General features: G+C 43.4%; 1 protein-coding gene across 1 annotated transcript in view; it reads left to right on the forward strand.

Annotated features, from left to right (window-relative positions):
• Window positions 1–18,082, forward strand: part of PARP4 (poly(ADP-ribose) polymerase family member 4) — a 103,756-nt gene that overhangs the window by 4,371 nt on the left and 81,303 nt on the right. Inside the window, 2 exon segments of the mRNA XM_043505061.1 lie at window positions 6,959–7,154; window positions 8,336–8,474. Of these exon segments, the coding sequence (XP_043360996.1) occupies window positions 6,959–7,154; window positions 8,336–8,474 (335 nt within the window).

Consider the following 18,082-nt stretch of genomic DNA (forward strand, 5'->3'; position numbering starts at 1 on the left):
AGTAAATATGGCAGGCGACCAGCTTGGCTTAATGGTGAAATCCTAGCGGATCTTAAACATAAAAAAGAAGCTTACAAGAAGTGGAAGGTTGGACATATGACCAGGGAAGAGTATAAAAATATTGCTCGGGCATGTAGGAAAGATATCAGGAGGGCCAAATCGCACCTGGAGCTGCAGCTAGCAAGAGATGTCAAGAGTAACAAGAAGGGTTTCTTCAGGTATGTTGGCAACAAGAAGAAAGCCAAGGAAAGTGTGGGCCCCTTACTGAATGAGGGAGGCAAGCTAGTGACAGAGGATGTGGAAAAAGCTAATGTACTCAATGCTTTTTTTGCTTCTGTTTTCACTAACAAGGTCAGCTCCCAGACTGCTGTGCTGGGCAACACAAAATGGGGAAGAGATGGCCAGCCCTCTGTAGAGATAGAGGTGGTTAGGGACTATTTAGAAAAGCTGGACGTGCACAAGTCCATGGGGCCGGACGAATTGCATCCGAGAGTGCTGAAGGAATTGGCGGCTGTGATTGCAGAGCCCTTGGCCATTATCTTTGAAAACTCGTGGCGAACGGGGGAAGTCCCGGATGACTGGAAAAAGGCTAATGTAGTGCCCATCTTTAAAAAAGGGAAGAAGGAGGATCCTGGGAACTACAGGCCGGTCAGCCTCACCTCAGTCCCTGGAAAAATCATGGAGCAGGTCCTCAAAGAATCAATCCTGAAGCACTTAGAGGAGAGGAAAGTGATCAGGAACAGTCAGCATGGATTCACCAAGGGAAGGTCATGCCTGACTAATCTAATCGCCTTTTATGATGAGATTACTGGTTCTGTGGATGAAGGGAAAGCAGTGGATGTATTGTTTCTTGACTTTAGCAAAGCTTTTGACACGGTCTCCCACAGCATTCTTGTCAGCAAGTTAAGGAAGTATGGGCTGGATGAATGCACTATAAGGTGGGTAGAAAGCTGGCTAGATTGTCGGGCTCAACGGGTAGTGATCAATGGCTCCATGTCTAGTTGGCAGCCGGTGTCAAGTGGAGTGCCCCAGGGGTCGGTCCTGGGGCCCGTTTTGTTCAATATCTTCATAAATGATCTGGAGGATGGTGTGGATTGCACTCTCAGCAAATTTGCGGATGATACTAAACTGGGAGGAGTGGTAGATACACTGGAGGGGAGGGATAGGATACAGAAGGACCTAGACAAATTGGAGGATTGGGCCAAAAGAAATCTAATGAGGTTCAATAAGGATAAGTGCAGGGTCCTGCACTTAGGATGGAAGAATCCAATGCACCGCTACAGACTAGGGACCGAATGGCTCGGCAGCAGTTCTGCGGAAAAGGACCTAGGGGTGACAGTGGACGAGAAGCTGGATATGAGTCAGCAGTGTGCCCTTGTTGCCAAGAAGGCCAATGGCATTTTGGGATGTATAAGTAGGGGCATAGCGAGCAGATCGAGGGACGTGATCGTTCCCCTCTATTCGACACTGGTGAGGCCTCATCTGGAGTACTGTGTCCAGTTTTGGGCCCCACACTACAGGAAGGATGTGGATAAATTGGAAAGAGTACAACGAAGGGCAACGAAAATGATTAGGGGTCTAGAGCACATGACTTATGAGGAGAGGCTGAGGGAGCTGGGATTGTTTAGTCTGCAGAAGAGAAGAATGAGGGGGGATTTGATAGCTGCTTTCAACTACCTGAAAGGGGGTTTCAAAGAGGATGGCTCTAGACTGTTCTCAATGGTAGCAGATGACAGAACGAGGAGTAATGGTCTCAAGTTGCAATGGGGGAGGTTTAGATTGGATATTAGGAAAAACTTTTTCACTAAGAGGGTGGTGAAACACTGGAATGCGTTACCTAGGGAGGTGGTAGAATCTCCTTCCTTAGAGGTTTTTAAGGTCAGGCTTGACAAAGCCCTGGCTGGGATGATTTAACTGGGACTTGGTCCTGCTTTGAGCAGGGGGTTGGACTAGATGACCTTCTGGGGTCCCTTCCAACCCTGAGATTCTATGATTCTATGACTTGCCCTTGGTGAATCCAGGCTGACTGTTCCTGATCACTTTCCTCTCCTCTAAGTGCTTCAGAATTGATTCCTTGAGGACCTGCTCCATGATTTTTCCAGGGACTGAGGTGAGACTGACTGGCCTGTAGTTTCCAGGATCCTCCTCCTTCCCTTTTTTAAAAATGGGCACTACATTAGCCTTTTTCCAGTCGTCCGGGACCTCCCCCAATCACCATGAGTTTTCAAAGATAATGTCCAATGGCTCTGCAGTCACATCCGCCAACTCCTTCAGCACTCTCGGATGCAGTGCAGTCCAGCCCCATGGACTTGTGCTCGTCCAGCTTTTCTGAATAGTCCCTTAACCACTTCTTTCTTCACAGAGGGCTGGTCACCTCCTCCCCATGCTGTGCTGCCCAGTGCAGCAGTCTGGGAGCTGACCTTGTTCGTGAAGACAGAGGCAAAAAAAGCATTGAGTACATTAGCTTTTTCAACATCCTCTGTCACTAGGTGCCTCCCCCATTCAGAAAGGGGCCCACACTTTCCTTGACCACCTTCTTGTTGCTAACATACCTGAAGAAAACCTTCTTGTTACTCTTAACATCTCTTGCTAGCTGCAACTCCAAGTGTGATTTGGCCTTCCTGATTTCACTCCTGCATGCCCGAGCAATATTTTTATACTCTTCCCTGGTCATTTGTCCAATCTTCCACTTCTTGTAAGCTTCTTTTTTGTGTTTAAGATCAGCAAGGATTTCACTATGAAGCCAAGCTGGTCGCCTGCTATATTTACTATTCTTTCTACGCATCGGGATGGTTTGTTCCTGTAACCTCAATAAGGATTCTTTAAAATACAGCCAGCACTCCTGGACTCCTTTCCCCCTCATGTTATTTTCCATGGGGATCCTGCCCATCAGTTCCCTGAGGTTGTCAAAATCTGCTTTTCTGAAGTCCAGGGTCCGTATTCTGCTGCTCTCCTTTCTTCCCTGTGTCAGGATCCTGAACTCGACCATCTCATGGTCACTGCCTCTCAGGTTCCCATCCACTTTTGCTTCCCCTACTAATTCTTCCCGGTTTGTGAGCACCAGGGCAAGAAGAGCTCTGCCCCTAGTTGGTTCCTCCAGCACTTGCACCAGGAAATTGTCCCCTACACTTTCCAAAAAGTTCCTGGATTGTCTGTGCACCACCTTATTGCTCTCCCAGCAGATATCAGGGTGATTGAAGTCTCCCATGAGAACCAGGGCCTGCAATCTTGTAACTTCCGTTAGTTGCTGGAAGAAAGCCTCGTCCATCTCATCCCCCTGGTCTGGTGGTCTATAGCAGACTCCCAGCACGACATCACCCTTGTTGCTCACGCTTCTAAACTTAATCCAGAGACACTCAGGTTTTTCTGCAGTTTCATACTGGAACTCTGAGCAGTCGTACTACTCTCTTACATACAATGCAACTCCCCCACCTTTTCTGCCCTGCCTATCCTTCCTGAATAGTTTATATCCATCCATGACAGTACTCCAGTCATGTGAATTATCCCACCAAGTCTCTGTTATTCCATTCACATCATAATTCTTTGACTGTGCCAGGACCTCCAGTTCTCCCGGCTTGTTTTCCAGGCTTCTTGCATTTGTGTATAGGCACTTGAGATAACTTGCTGTTTGTCCTCCTTTATTAGTATGAGGCAGGTTTCAGAGTAGCAGCCGTGTTAGTCTGTATTCGCAAAAAGAAAAGGAGTACTCGTGGTATCTTAGAGACTAACAAATTTATTTGAGCATAAGCTTTCATGAGCTACAGCTCACTTCATCGGATGCATTAATGTAGCTCACGGAAGCTTATGCTCAAATAAATTTGTTAGTCTCTAAGGTGTCACAAGTACTCCTTTTCTTTTTTAGTATGAGGCAGAAGACCTCCCCTTTCGCGCTCTCCTGCTCGTGCTTCCTCCTGGCATCCCACTTACCTCAGCGCTTTGGTCTCCTTCCCCCGGTGAACCTAGTTTAAAGCCCTCCACACTAGGTTAGCTAGCCTGCTTGCAAAGATGCTCTTCCCTCTCTTCATTAGGTGGAGCCCGTCTCTGCCTAGCACTCCTCCTTCTTGGAACACCATCCCATGGTCAAAGAATCCAAAGTCTTCTCTCCAACATCACCTGCATAGCCATTCGTTGACTTCCACGATTTGACTGTCTCTACCCAGGCCTTTTTCTTCCACAGGGAGGATGGACGAGAACACCACTTGCGCCTCAAACTCCTTTATCCTTCTTCCCAGAGCTGTGTAGTCTGCAGTGATCTGCTCAAGGTCATTCTTGGCAGTATCACTGGTGCCCAAGTGGAGAAGCAGGAAGGGGTAGCGATCCGAGGGCTTCATGAGTCTTGGCATTCTCTCCGTCACATCATGAATCCTAGCTCCTGGCAAGCAGCAGACTTCTCGGTTTTCCCGGTCATGGCGGCAGATAGATGACTGAGTCCCCCTGAGGAGAGAGTCCCCAACCACCACCACCCGCCTCCTCCTCTTGGGAGTGGTGGTCATGGAACCCCCATCCCTAGGACAGTGCATCTCATGCTTTCCAATCGGCGGAGTCTCCTTCTGTTCCCTTCCCTCAGATGTATCATCCAGTCCTCTCTCCGCATTAGTACCTATGGAGAGAGCATGAAAATGGTTGCTTATCTGTATCTGCGCTGCTGGTACATGGACGCCCCCCTTTCTTCTTCTGGAGGTCACATGCTGCCAAATTCCTTCACTGTCCTCCTGTCCCCGCTGCGCAGCCTGCTCTTGAATCTTCAGAACATTGTGACCGTAGAAGCATATCCTGATGTCTGTCCAGGAAATCTTCAGTTTCTCTTATGCACCACAGAGTCGATACTTGTTTCTCCAGACCTTGAACCTTCTCTTCCAATATGGAGATCAGCTTGCACTATGTACAGACAAAGTCACTTCTGTCCTGTGGAAGAAAGACAAACATGGCACATCCAGTGCAGGTCACAACAGCTGAACGCTCCCCATCCATATTACCTTCCTTCTACGAGCTTCCTCAGGAGTTGTAGTAACTACTCAGAGAAGCCAGCAAGATGTAAGCCTCAGTGGGCTCTCCCCAGGCGAACTCCCAGGCAAACTCCCTCTGTTAGCCTCTGTGCTGTTTGCCGCTCAGCTAGTTCGCAGCTGACTGGCTTTTTATAACAGTCAGGCCCACTCAAGGCTCACCTGGAACAAAGCACTCCCAATTCACACTTTTCAAACAACAAAGCAAGCACACAGTCAAACTGTCCCCACAACAAACACTCAGATACTGACCAACACAGCCTCCCTAATGCAGCCCTTAGCATACCTCCTCTCAGACCCATCCCAGGCAAACTCCCTCTGTTAGCCTCTCTGCTGTTTGCCGCTCAGCTGGTTCGCAGCTAACTGGCTTTTTATAACAGTCAGGCCCACTCTTGAAAACTGTTATTGTGTCTCTCCCCTGCTTCCATCCCCAGTCATGTTTTCTCCAGACTAAACAAACCCAATTTTTTCAATCTTTCCTCATGGGTCATGTTTTCTAGACCTTTAATCATTTTTGTTGCTCTCCTCTGGACTTTCTTCAATTTGTCCACATCTTTCCTGAAATGTGGCACCCAGAACTGGATAGTCCACAAGAGGCATTATTAGCGCAGAGTAGAGTGTAAGAATTACTTCTCGTATCTTACTTGCAATACTCTTGCTAATATACCCCCAGAACGATGTTTGCTTTTTTTGCAACAGTGTTATACTGTTGACTCATATTTAGCTTGTGATCCACTATGACCCCCAGATCCCTTTCCGCAGTACTCCTTCCTAGGCAGTCATTTCCCATTTTGTATGTGTGCAACTGATTATTCCTTCCTAAGGGGAGTACTTTGCATTTGTCCTTATTGAATTTCATCCTGTTTACTTCAGACCATTTCTCCAATTTGTCCAGATCATTTTCAATTTTAATCCTATCCTCCAAAGCACTTGCAACCCCTTCCAGTTTGGTATCATCTGCAAACTTCATAATCGTATTCTCTATGCCATTGTTTAAATCATTTATGAAGATACTGAACAGAACTGGATTCAGGACTGATTCTTTCAGGACCAACTCGATATGCTCTTCCAGCTTGATTGTGAACCACTGATAACTACTCTCTGGGAACTGGTTTCCAACCACTTATGCACTCACCATATAGTAGCTCCATCTAGGCCAATGGTGGGCAATCTGCGGCCCGCGAACCGCACATGGCCTGTCACAGTAATACACTGGTGGGCCACAAGACAGTTTGTTTACTTGACCATCCACAGGCATGGCCATCTGCAGCTCCCAGTGTCCATGGTTCGCCATTCCCGGCCAATGGGAGCTGCAGGAAGCAGCATAGGCCACAGTAGATTACCCTGATGGGCTGCAGGTTGCCCACCACTGATCTAGGCTATATTCCACTAGTTTGTTTATGAGAAGAATGCCACATCTACTGCTTCCCCCAACCACATTGCTACCCTGTCAAAGAAAGCTATTATGTTGATTTGACACAATTTGTTCTTGACAAATGCTCATTGACTGTTACTTATCACCTTACTATCTTCTTGATGTTTGTGAAAGATTGCTTGATTATTCATTCCATTATCTTTCTGGGTACTGAAGTTAAGCTGACTGGTCTGTAATTCTCCAGGTTGTCCTTATTCCTCTTTTTATAGAGTGATATTATATTTGCCCTCTTCCAGTCCTCTGGAATCTCTTCCATCTGCCATGAGGTTTCAAAGATAATCACTAATGGCTCAGATATCTCCTCAGTCAGCTCCTTGTGTATTCTATGATACACAACTTGTCTAAGTAATTTTTAACTCTGTTCTTTCTCTATTTTAGCCTCAGAATTGACCTCATTTTCACTAGCATTCACTATGTTGTTTACTAATAGGAAATTAGTATTGATAAACAAACTAGTAAACTGCAGTAGTTACCTATTTTTGCATCTGCATAATGGCTGTGATTTTAACCTCGTTTTTAGTGTACACATGTCATTGTGGATATTGTTGCTGTACTAAGCTCTTATTATCTGAAAACTATTGAGAAGTATCGACTTCCCATTGTAAGTGCTGATTTTGTATGGAAATCAGCTGAAGAAAGAAAACTTTTACAGATTGATGAGTATGAGTCTAGTAAATCATTGGAAGGTACTTCTGATCAAAAGCCAAGCTGTTACGGTAAGTGTATTTAGTGAAGTTTTTTATGGGCTGGTTACTTTGGAGAGGAAGATTTAATTTAGAACTAATTTCAAATGGATTAGCAACAATGGCTGTTTGCAAAAAAAGTAATATAAATAGTAGCTGCAGAAAAGAAGCTGGGCATAATGTACCACACCACAGTGGAGTCTTTCCAATTGATTTTAACGGGCTTTGGATCAGGTCCTGAATCAGGAATATGAGTAAAATAATAAATTCAATCATGATGGTCTTTTTGAACCCACTGAAAAAATATCACTTGTAGTTAGCTAGAAGCTTTACTTTGATTCAACAGTAAATATTGGGTTAACAGAATGCTACAAAAAAGTGTATTAGTTTCTGAGACAACAAACTTTGAGGAATTATGAAATCTAGAGAACAGGATGTAATAGTAGAAGTATGAAATTAATAGCAATGAGTATGGAAGAAGGGTTTGAACATACTATAATTAAGATATACAGACTTCAATTTTACTCAGAAAGAAAAATACAAGCAAAAAAGGTCCGTAGTGACACTATGAGAGACTACTCAAGAATTTGAAAATAGACCAAATAATCTGTTTTAGGTTATTAGTACCCTCATACATTGTCTTCAATTTTTTTTTCAGACTGAGACCCGTTCATTATTTCATGTCTCCCCCCGCCTTTTTTTTAAACACTTCTAAGTAACTTTTATTTCTTTGTGGTGATAGCAGTGTCCCCTAATGAATTGTCATTTGTGAGTTTTGTGTGTTGTTCACCCCCTCCATAAGCTTGTAGTAAAGATGTTGTTACACTTTTCTGAACTCCTTGTAATGCAGAATTTAGTATCTCATGGATAAATTAATATTATGGATCAGTGTGGTCTTGAAAAATAAACGCAGGGTTAGGAGTCAGGAGCCCCTGAGTTCTAATCTCAGCTCTACCAGTGACTCACTGTTGGACGTTGGCCAAATAATTTTACCTCATTGCCTCAGTTTCTCTATTTGTAACCTGCTACTGTTTACCTTAGCTACCTAATAGGAGTATTGTGATGATTAATTATTTAGCATCCATACAGTCCTTTGAACATATAAAGCACTTTGCAAATGCTAAGTAGCATTATTGATTTTTGAGCTATTAATATGTTAAACATAAGTAAACCAGGTAGAAGGAATTATGCCAAGTATCATATTTTGATAACAGGTGAGAAAAACCGCTCATCTTCTGAGCATGATATTAAGGAGAAAGAAGATGCCACTGAGAAGAATGAAAACTATGGCCCTGATCCCACTCCCTTGGAAGTCAGTGATTGCTCCGTTGGGCCTAATATGGAGAGCATCAGGTAATCCCTCTGCCCAGCATAAAAGAAAAATTGTATTTTGATATTAAGTGTGAAAGGGGGTCAGTTTATGAATTTGCCAGCATTCCTGATAGATTTTTAAAGGTGAAATCTAACAAACTATGTTTACCAATATGTAATAGAATCCAATAGGATAAACTCTTTTTATTGAGTCCAGGGAATGTTAACTTATTAGTTTAACACTAGGTTCTTTTCAGGTCAACTTTCAGCCTGTCCTGATTGAGAAGTACTGCTCACTAGCTTATTCTTAACCAACCAACAATTTATTAATTCATCAGAATCACATTAACATAAATAATCAACAGTTCCCGACACAAATGTAGACACAGCCAAGTGTGTGTACTACAACACAATATGGTCTTACAAGCAATTATCACAGACCAGAGTTGAGGCTCAGTAGTTATATCAGAGAACAATGCAAATTACCAAAATTTCTCATTACATTTACTTATGGATCAGCAGTTCTCAATCTGTTAATACCGAACACATTTATCACAAGTGCAAAGGTGCACTTGTCTATAAGGCATTTTAAAGAGTATGGTTACTGCTCTTTGGCTAGATTGGTGCAAAAGGGACAAGTTTACAGTATTAAAAGCAAAAAGAAAAGCAGTACTTGTGTCACCTTAGAGACTAACAAATTTATTTGAGCATAAGCTTTCATGAGCTACAGCTCACTTCATCGGATGCATGTAGTGGAAAATACAGTGGGGAGATTTTATATACACAGAGAACATGAAACAATGGGTGTTACCATACACACTGTAACAAGAGTGATCAGGTAAGGTGAGCTATTACCAGCAGGAGAACAGGGGGGGAACCTTTTGTAGTGATAATCAAGGTGGGCCATTTCCAGCAGTTGACAAGAACGTGTGATGAAAATCTCTATGCCAATTTGATTGGACTTACGAAAGAGTTAAAATCTAAAATATGGTTACCTGAAGTATCATTAGGGAGTGTAGACTCAGCAAGATAACGTTCAGTTATTATTAAAGGTTGTTTTTTCCCTTTCTCATCTTTGAAAAGAAATCTCATCACCTCTTATCCTCCTAACCCTGGCAGGGGGAAGAGTCCTTTCCATATGTCTAGTCCAGGCTTCAGTTGCACTTAGGATTCTGCAGCTTCTTGTGTTAGGTTCAGTCTACTCTTTCGAGCACATAATGACCTCAGTTTTATGTACTCTAGCTTCAGGTCTCATTGGAGGAGGCCACTCTCTGATTCTTGTTGGGCATGTGCCAAGTGGGTGCTGAGATCTCAGCTCTTAGTGTCTTTTCTGCTTCCACTGGTACCCAGTAGATGGCAATGGTATATAACAAATTTCCTTAATCCATTTTATATCAGAGGCTTTTAAAATTTGATTCATTTCAAGCAGGCTGGAACTCTGCCCCCCCCCTTCTCTCCCTCCTCCTGGGGCCCCGTCCTTTGGCCAGGCCAGACAGAGGCACACAGGAGCTGTGGTAGGGTGAGCACTGAGCATATTCCCCCTGTGCAGAGCTGCACCCCCAAAGCCCCTCTCCTTCCCTCTTCCACCCCTTACCCCCACGTGGAGCTGCCCCCGCCCCAAGTCCCTTTTTGGCAAAACTGGGCATTTGTCCCATTTTCTCTTGCCAACTGATGATGATGAACAAATGCCCATTTTTGCCAAAAAAAGTCCAAAGTAGGACTTAAAAGGGGACTGTCCTGGCCAAAACAGGACATATGGTCACCCTAAACCAGGGGTTCTCAAACTGGGGTTTGGGACCCCTGAGGGGGTCACGAGGTTATTAGGTGGGGTGCGGGTCACAATTTGGCAGCCTCCACCTCAAACCCTGCTTTGCCTCCAGCATTTATAATGGTGTTAAAATATATTAAAAAGTGTTTTTAATGTATAAGGAGGGGTTACACCTCAGAGGCTTGCTGTGTGAAAGTACAACAGTTTGAGAACCACAGCCCTAGACTGTAGTAAGAGCCGCCCGGGCAGTGTTTTCCCCAGGAATTGAAATTAGGTGGGGTGTTCAAATATATGGGGTGGGGGCACGGCCGATGAGGGATGAGACCATGAGGGTGATGGTGGGCTCTATGGCACCATAGTAAAAACTGAAAAATGTTTCATGACTATTTTATTAGATTTAACTCGTTTTAAAATCATCACACAAATTAAAGTTGGCTACTCAAGCCTTCTGTGAAGCACTAGATCTACATCCTTCTTGGTTTCTTGTTATAATTTTGTACAACTCTGTTAATGAACTTCTTGAATGCAATGCATTCATCTTTGGTGGCTTCTCATGTGTACAGTACTTCCATTCCTTCAACTGATATGCTCATTAGTTCATTCACATGATCAGGCAGAAGGTGACTTCTTTCAGAACACAAAATTCTATTCAATGATGCAAAAGAACGCTCAACTGTAGCTGTTGTGACTGGGAGTAGCAAGAGATGAATTCCTACTTCTTTCATCCCAGGAAACATAACACAAATATTGGTTCCAGCCAAAATAAAAAAGAAGTTGAAGTAAAATCTTCATTCATTCATCATATGATATTCCACTCTGTGTTCAAATTCTCTATTCTGTCCTGAGTACATGGCAGCCCCATTTCTGGTAGTGCCTCATGCTGCTCAACTGTCAGTGTTTTATAGGACAGGGATCTGTAAAAGCTACGTAGAGGTTGAATGGTATCTAGAAGTCGCTGTTGTAGATTTTTAAGAATCAAGTCTGTGTACTTTTTCAGTTGTCTTAACAGACACTTCTTGTCCTCTTCACTTAAGGATTCACTATAAATGCCTTCATTAGTCAACTTCTGGACTGAAGTCTTTCCTTCTTCCAGGACTTTTTCAATGGATAGCTCTCTGATTCATCCAAATGTAGCTTCTTTTGCTGGACAAAGATCTACTACTGTTGTAGCAGATGCCTGGATAGCATTGTTTAATGACCCATGCGGTTTCAACAGTAGACTTATAGGAGAGAGAATGGCAATAGTCTTCTCTGAACATAGTAGCAAAAGTAATCCACCAGCCTCACTACTTAGATCCATCCCATCTTGGTAGATACTTTCCAAAGCCAGTAATAATGGCTGGAGTAATTTTAAGACAACAGCCAAGGATCGCTCATGATAAAGCTAGAGGGTTTTCTCCGGTTGTACTAATTTGAACTTCAGTCCTAGTGTATCTTCTATATTTTCCAAGATATTCAGTCTTTTTGGACTCTTGCTGAAAAAATAATATAATGAAGACATTAAATTTATAGCTTTTTAAATGTCTTTTGAAGAGTCTGCAGCTCGTACTGGCACTAGTTGGAGTATATGGCCTCTGCAGTGTGTACAGGAGAGATTAGGGTTACACTTTTCTCTGAGCAAAGCTTGTACTCCACCGTGTCTTCCAGAGAAGTTTGCAGCTCCATGAAATGCACAAACAGCCATCAGTTTGGGGTCCAATTGATAAAACATTTAACTCTTCTAAGATGTGGGTTGTCACAGATGCAGCTGATGTCTCTTCTATAACTTGAACATCTAGAAATGCATCTACTGGCCTATCAGTGACATCAAGATAACATACACAATGACTTAATACTTGATGCCCATTTGCATCGGTGCATTCATCAGCTATGTATGCAAATTTTTTGAATGTGGTGAGAGAGTTCTTCACTTTTTCAACTGTTGAGTCTTTCACTGTTGCACCACATGCTTCTAGCCAGTCAGCTGAGTTTCTTGCAGAAAGATAGTGAGCATTTGCTGGTCTTGTTCGGAACCAGTGTTCAGCTTCAGGATGAGCAAGTGACAATGCACTTAACATTGGCCTCCAGTTTGTAGTGTGTGGTATCTCTTGCTTAAATAGAAAGTATGATGCCACTGCCATGTTTGTTCGCATGAACTGTGTTGTGTCTCCAGCATTCTTAATAGCCTCATTAACACTCCCCAGTGTTATCCTTGGTCAGTGGAGACTCAGAGTTCAGAGGTGCTTTCATGTGAGTTCACCTCCCAAGTGGGGGGCAAGAAGGCACCTTGCTCATTCCTCCAGCTGCTCACTGTTTGCTCTGGCCACTGTTGTTCGTTGTGCCACCATTCACTTCATTGCTCTGTCGCCAATGGCCCTGTACTGTCACCTTCTGCTGCCACCTGCCACTGTGACCTCTGCAAGTTGGTCTCTTGAGGTTCCACCCAACTCCAAGTGATTTCAGCTGAGCTCTCAGTGGGGGAACCTCATGCTAGTGCAGCCTGGGCTGTCTCTTCCACAGAAACACTGTCCCACCGCAGGCCTAAGCACTTAGACCTGATTATCAGTGATTTCAGCTGTAGTGGTCACTTAACAAAACAAAAGACTATCTATGGCAGGGGTGGGCAAACTTTTTGGCCCAAGGGCCACATATGGGTATGGAAATTATATGGTGGGCCATTAATGCTCACAAAATTGGGAGTTGGGGTGCAGAAGGGAGGGAGGGCTCGGTATGGGGGTACGGACTCTGGAGTGGGGCCAGAAATTAGGAGTTCAGGGTGTGGGAGGGGGCTCTGGGCTGGGGGTTGAGGGCTCTGGGGTGCAGGAGGGTGGGACAGAGGGGTTTGGAGGGTGGGAGGGGGATCAGGGCAGGGGGTCGGGTGCAGGCTCTGGGCGGCACTTATCTCAAGCAGCTCCCAGAAGCAGCAGCATATCCTGCCTCCAGCTCCTACGCAGAGGCACAGCCAGGTGGCTCTGCGCACTGCCCCGTCTGCAGGCACCACCCCTGCACCTCCCATTGGCCCTGTTTGCTGGCCAATGGGAGCTGTGGGGGCAGCGTTTGTGGCGGAGGGCAGCGTGCAGAGTCCCCTGGCTGTCCCTACACACAGGAGCTGGAGGAGGGATGTGCGGTTGCTTCTGGGAGCTTTGCGGAGCAAGCCCCTGACCCCATTCCCTGGCAGAAGCTTTGACAGCTGGATTAAAACATCTGAAGGGCCGGATACAGCCCCTAGCCAGTAGTTTGCCCACCCCTGATCTATGGAGCCTAATCAGCTCTGTCTTTAAACAGAGGAGAGGGGCAGGTCAAATTGTACTTGTGACTCAGGCAGACCATCAAGCCAAACACCTGTCCCCAGCCTCTCTCTTGACGCCCTCAATCAGCACAGGCTAAGTATAGTTCTACTGCCCTTTACTCATACAATAAGAATAACAACATTTCATTCCCCCCCCTCCCCCGCATTCAAGTGATTTGTAACCCAACCCCAGCCAAAATCTATCACCTGGGCAGCACAGCTCTGTTTGCTAGATACCTAGGTAGATTAGGTGTGAATGTAAATACAATCTGGTCCTGAAGCCTTTTCCCCCAACCCCTAGCTCATCAGTATCTGTCAGGGAGAGCTCATTTAGACTTTGCTTACAAATCATAATTTGAAATTATTAGGTTGGCCAACATCACCGAAATTAATGCACTGACATTGTCATAAAAAACAACAGCTGTATAAGGAAGCTAGTCTATGTTCATACTTTTCAAATCTATTATACTTTTTTCAGATACACGTTTTTTATCATACACTTTATGTGCTTTTAAACTGTGTATTCATGTTTCAATTTCAATTAAAATGTCCAAACAATCACTAAATTGTCAACACTGCATGTAACTAGTTCACAAAACTGGGGGGGGAGGGTGTTGGGGAAATTCGGGGGGGTGTGGGGAAATCCCTGTGCGGGGGCAGCTGTGGGGAACCCCGGACCTTCCAACTGCCCTGGGCGAGGAGCTGGGATGCCCAAGAGCAGCCCCCGGCCCGTGGCTGGTATCCAGGACAGGTGGAGGGTCCAGGGGTCCCCACAGCAGCCCAGGCTCCTTGGGCAGCTCTTACCACTGCCTGACTTCCGACCAGGACAAGAGGCAGGGCCATGGGGGGAAGGGAGGGAGCAGAGGGCATGGTATCATGGGCTGTGTAAGGGGGCAATGTTCTTTGTGCCAGGGCCCCAATACATTTTAATTCACCTTTGATTTCAAGTATTTTGGCCCTACTATCAATTGGGATTCCCCCAATCTAAGCAATTTCTCTTAATATCCCAGAGTTATACCCTGGTTTATGTCTTTTTAACATTTCTCCTTCCATCGGCCAGAAGAGTCCTATTCTAGAGTGTAACAATTATTTACAATGAAAACCAACAAAATCTTTACAATCTTCTAAGTTTGGAGGACATACTCCATACATTATTTGATTATACATAAGTATTTCACATTATTTAGGATTTATAATAGAATAAGAGGCATTTTTCACATATGGAAGGATATATATCTGACTCACAAGGCAAACAGCTGTGCAGATGCTAATTTGAGGTTAAGGACAAATTATTCACAGTATATTTGATTTACAAAAAACACAGTATATAGTTTATAGTCAGTTTGGGGTGAAAACACTCTGCACAGGAGAGATAGAAGTGACCTTTGCTTAGTAATATGGAATTAATTAGCTAGGTAGTGGAAAAAGAAAGAGGTTTACCCATTTACAAATTCTGAGATACTTGCCTATGTAATTAACAATACTCTCATTTTAGCCATTTAGTTTCTATAGTTGGGAGAAGAATGCTCAACTTTGGCTGATCTGTGGTCCTTAGACAAAGTGTCTCACATGATGTGAAATATTTGCTTATTGTCTTCTTAGGTAGATCCTATTTGGGGATAAACAGAGGTTGCTCTTCTAATTTTTGAGAGCTAGAAGGAATCATTAGTAATAAATCATTCAAGGGATACCTGTCGCATATGTTCCTTATAATATTTTAAAAAGAAAAAGAACAAAACCGTGCCCCAGCTTCTGTAGGCCCCACAAAGTTACTTTGGTGACTTCTACAGATTGGACACTATCTTGACAACAGTATCTTTTTAAAAAACCTGAACCTTTCTCTATTTTCTATATTTTATATACATGACCATATATAGAGCTCTCGTATCTTGTTTTAATTAAGAAACCATTTTTGCTTTTGAATCCTAGTTCTGAGATTTGATTTGACTTTTGTTCCAGCTCAGTGTATGCACAAAGTGTTAGCACGTTGCAACTTCAGATATAATTGTTTCTTCATGTTGACTAATGTTTTTGAGATATATAAGTGTGTGAAATTTACATTTACTTTTGAAAACCCGGCCAACAGCCCGAAAGACTTAATAATTTCTAAAACCCTAACGTTTTTGAGTGCTTTTTCTTTCCACTCGTAAAAGCTCTAACTTGCTTCTGGGTTAAGTAATGACACAGAAATTTTAGAGGCTGTTATTCTGTAATGCAGCCTAGGATCTTGAGAGTTTTAGAAAAGATGCATTAAAAATAATAACAATAATTAATAATAATCTCTGATTTTGATCTGAGCTTGCCCCCAGTGAAGTTAGTAGCAAAACCCCCACTGACTTTACAAACATTTCCATTGTGAGGTAGGTGAATAAATATTATCCTCATTTTACAGAAGTATAAACTGATGCTGAGGGTCTATATTGTTACTCTGAGTCACTAGCTGCATTTGAAGGGAAGTTGTTGTGGGGCCCACAACAACAGGATTTCCTGGAGGAATTCTGGATGTTTCCATTAGAATTCCCCTGGACATGCACTCTGGAGCTCTACCAAACTCTTACAAGGTACAATGTACAAGGGATTCCTCTTGTGGTTAGGTAGCCAGTACAGGGTAGTCCCCTTCTCCCTCCCTGTCCACTTTCAGAAAGCCAAGCAGTTCTGCCACTACTGCTGTTCTGATTGCCTCTGGTTCTTTTGTAGTGTTACAGAAGAAAAGGGAAGTTGCCTTGTGTCTTCTCTTTTGTCTCGCATACCAGTGCAGGGCTATCCACAAGTACCTTCTCCAAGAACATACTGAGAACTGTGAGGCAGAGCTGGGATCAGAACTCAGAAAGTTTTGGCTCCCAGCTCAATTCTCTAGACCAGTGGTTCTCAAAGGCGGTCCGCTGCTTGTTCAGGGAAAGTCCCTGGCACGCCGGACCGGTTTGTTTACCTGCCGTGTCTGCAGGTGCGGCCAATCGCAGCTCCCACTGGCCGCAGTTCGCTGCTCCAGGCCAATGCGGGCTGCGGAAAACAGCATGGGCCAAGGGATGTGCTGGCCGCCCTTCCCGCAGCCCCCATTGGCCTGGAGCGGCGAACTGTGGCCAGTGGGAGCCGCAATCGGCCGAACCTGTGGATGTGGCAGGTAAACAAACAGGTCCGATGCGCCAGGGGCTTTCCCTGAATAAGCGGCGGACCGGCTTTGAGAACCACTGCTCTAGACCTCACTGTAGCTAAAAATGTAGTTTAATTTGGTTGTGCCCTGCACTGGTCTTTTCCACACAATAGGGTGATGTGTTGTATAGGGTTGTGATTTCTAGAGTGCATTAACATATTGAGCATTAATTGGTCCGATAGACCCTGATCATATGCTTTAAGGTAGTGCTGTTTGAAACAGTATTATGTTAAAGTGAACTAGGGAACCTTTAGCCATCAGTATACATGAACCGGTTAATACACAACATGTTAATGCGCTTAGAAATCACACCATCATAGAGCTTATAGTCCCGTTGTGTAGACAAACCCTTTTTTTATTTTTAAAACAAGTTTTACAAGTATCTTTAGCATACAAATGTAATCCTCCTATTTAAGTTGCTATATTCCAGACCATAAAAGCTATGAAAGTGCTTTCATGAGGTGTTGGGTGACAATACTGCATCTCACATTTCTAATGAAGACTTCATTTTTTTTTGAAAGAAAAAAGAATGAACTAAGGATATGCAAAAAACAGATATTGACATTAAGTATCTTTAAAGCACTGTCTTAACAAAAAGCAGGACATTCTTAATGCTGAATGATACTCCATCACTGGTTCACTCAGGTTACTGACGATAGTCTTCTATGTGGCAGTCTTGAAACTGATGAGGATCTTGCATTCCATTTAATTTTGTAGTATCATTGCACAACAGAATGAGCTGACTGTGAAGCAGTTATTTGAAAGGTGACCTGCAAAGACAAATGGAATAAAAAACATTGTGCTTTTTCTTATATATTTTTAGCTTTTTAATATCAGGAGTGGTAAAGGTTGTCTTCCTTAATGATGCTAGAGGCCTAGAGAACTGTATAAGCTTTCAGTTAGAGGCAAGGATATTGAATCTTTCATAAATAGAGCCATTTCTCCCAAGCATTTGCCAGGAGTTTGAGTTAAATAGGTGTTACAAAACAATCTGACTAAAATCCATTCCCCTTCCATTTTGTCAGATTTTTATCTCTTGCGACATTCTAATCTGCTAGTTCTCAAGCAGTCCAGAGAGTCCTCCATCAAAAGCAGGCAATTCAAACTGGAGATTTCTGATTCAAAAAACCCCATGGCACTTTTTCTGAAAGACAACCTCCTGGCCTTTTTTTTTTAATACATCTTAAGACAGCAAAAAAAAAACAGATTTTCCCCCATTTTCAGGTCACCTTTAACTTTGACTTTCTTGAGTTTTGTATTGGTTAAATAGACACATATAACTCAATCCTGCATCCCTGGTACATGCAAAACTTCCATTGATCTAATTGGGAATTGAATAGGCAGAAAAGACTGTGGGCTCAAGCTCTGTGTTTAAAAAATTTAATATTATAACATAAAATATAGTTATTTATTCTAATTATTATGATAATATTATCATGTAAAATAATTGATTATGATTTTAA

The sequence above is a fragment of the Dermochelys coriacea genome, chromosome 1 (genome assembly GCF_009764565.3).
Source record: "Dermochelys coriacea isolate rDerCor1 chromosome 1, rDerCor1.pri.v4, whole genome shotgun sequence".
Lineage (NCBI taxonomy): Eukaryota > Metazoa > Chordata > Testudines > Dermochelyidae > Dermochelys > Dermochelys coriacea.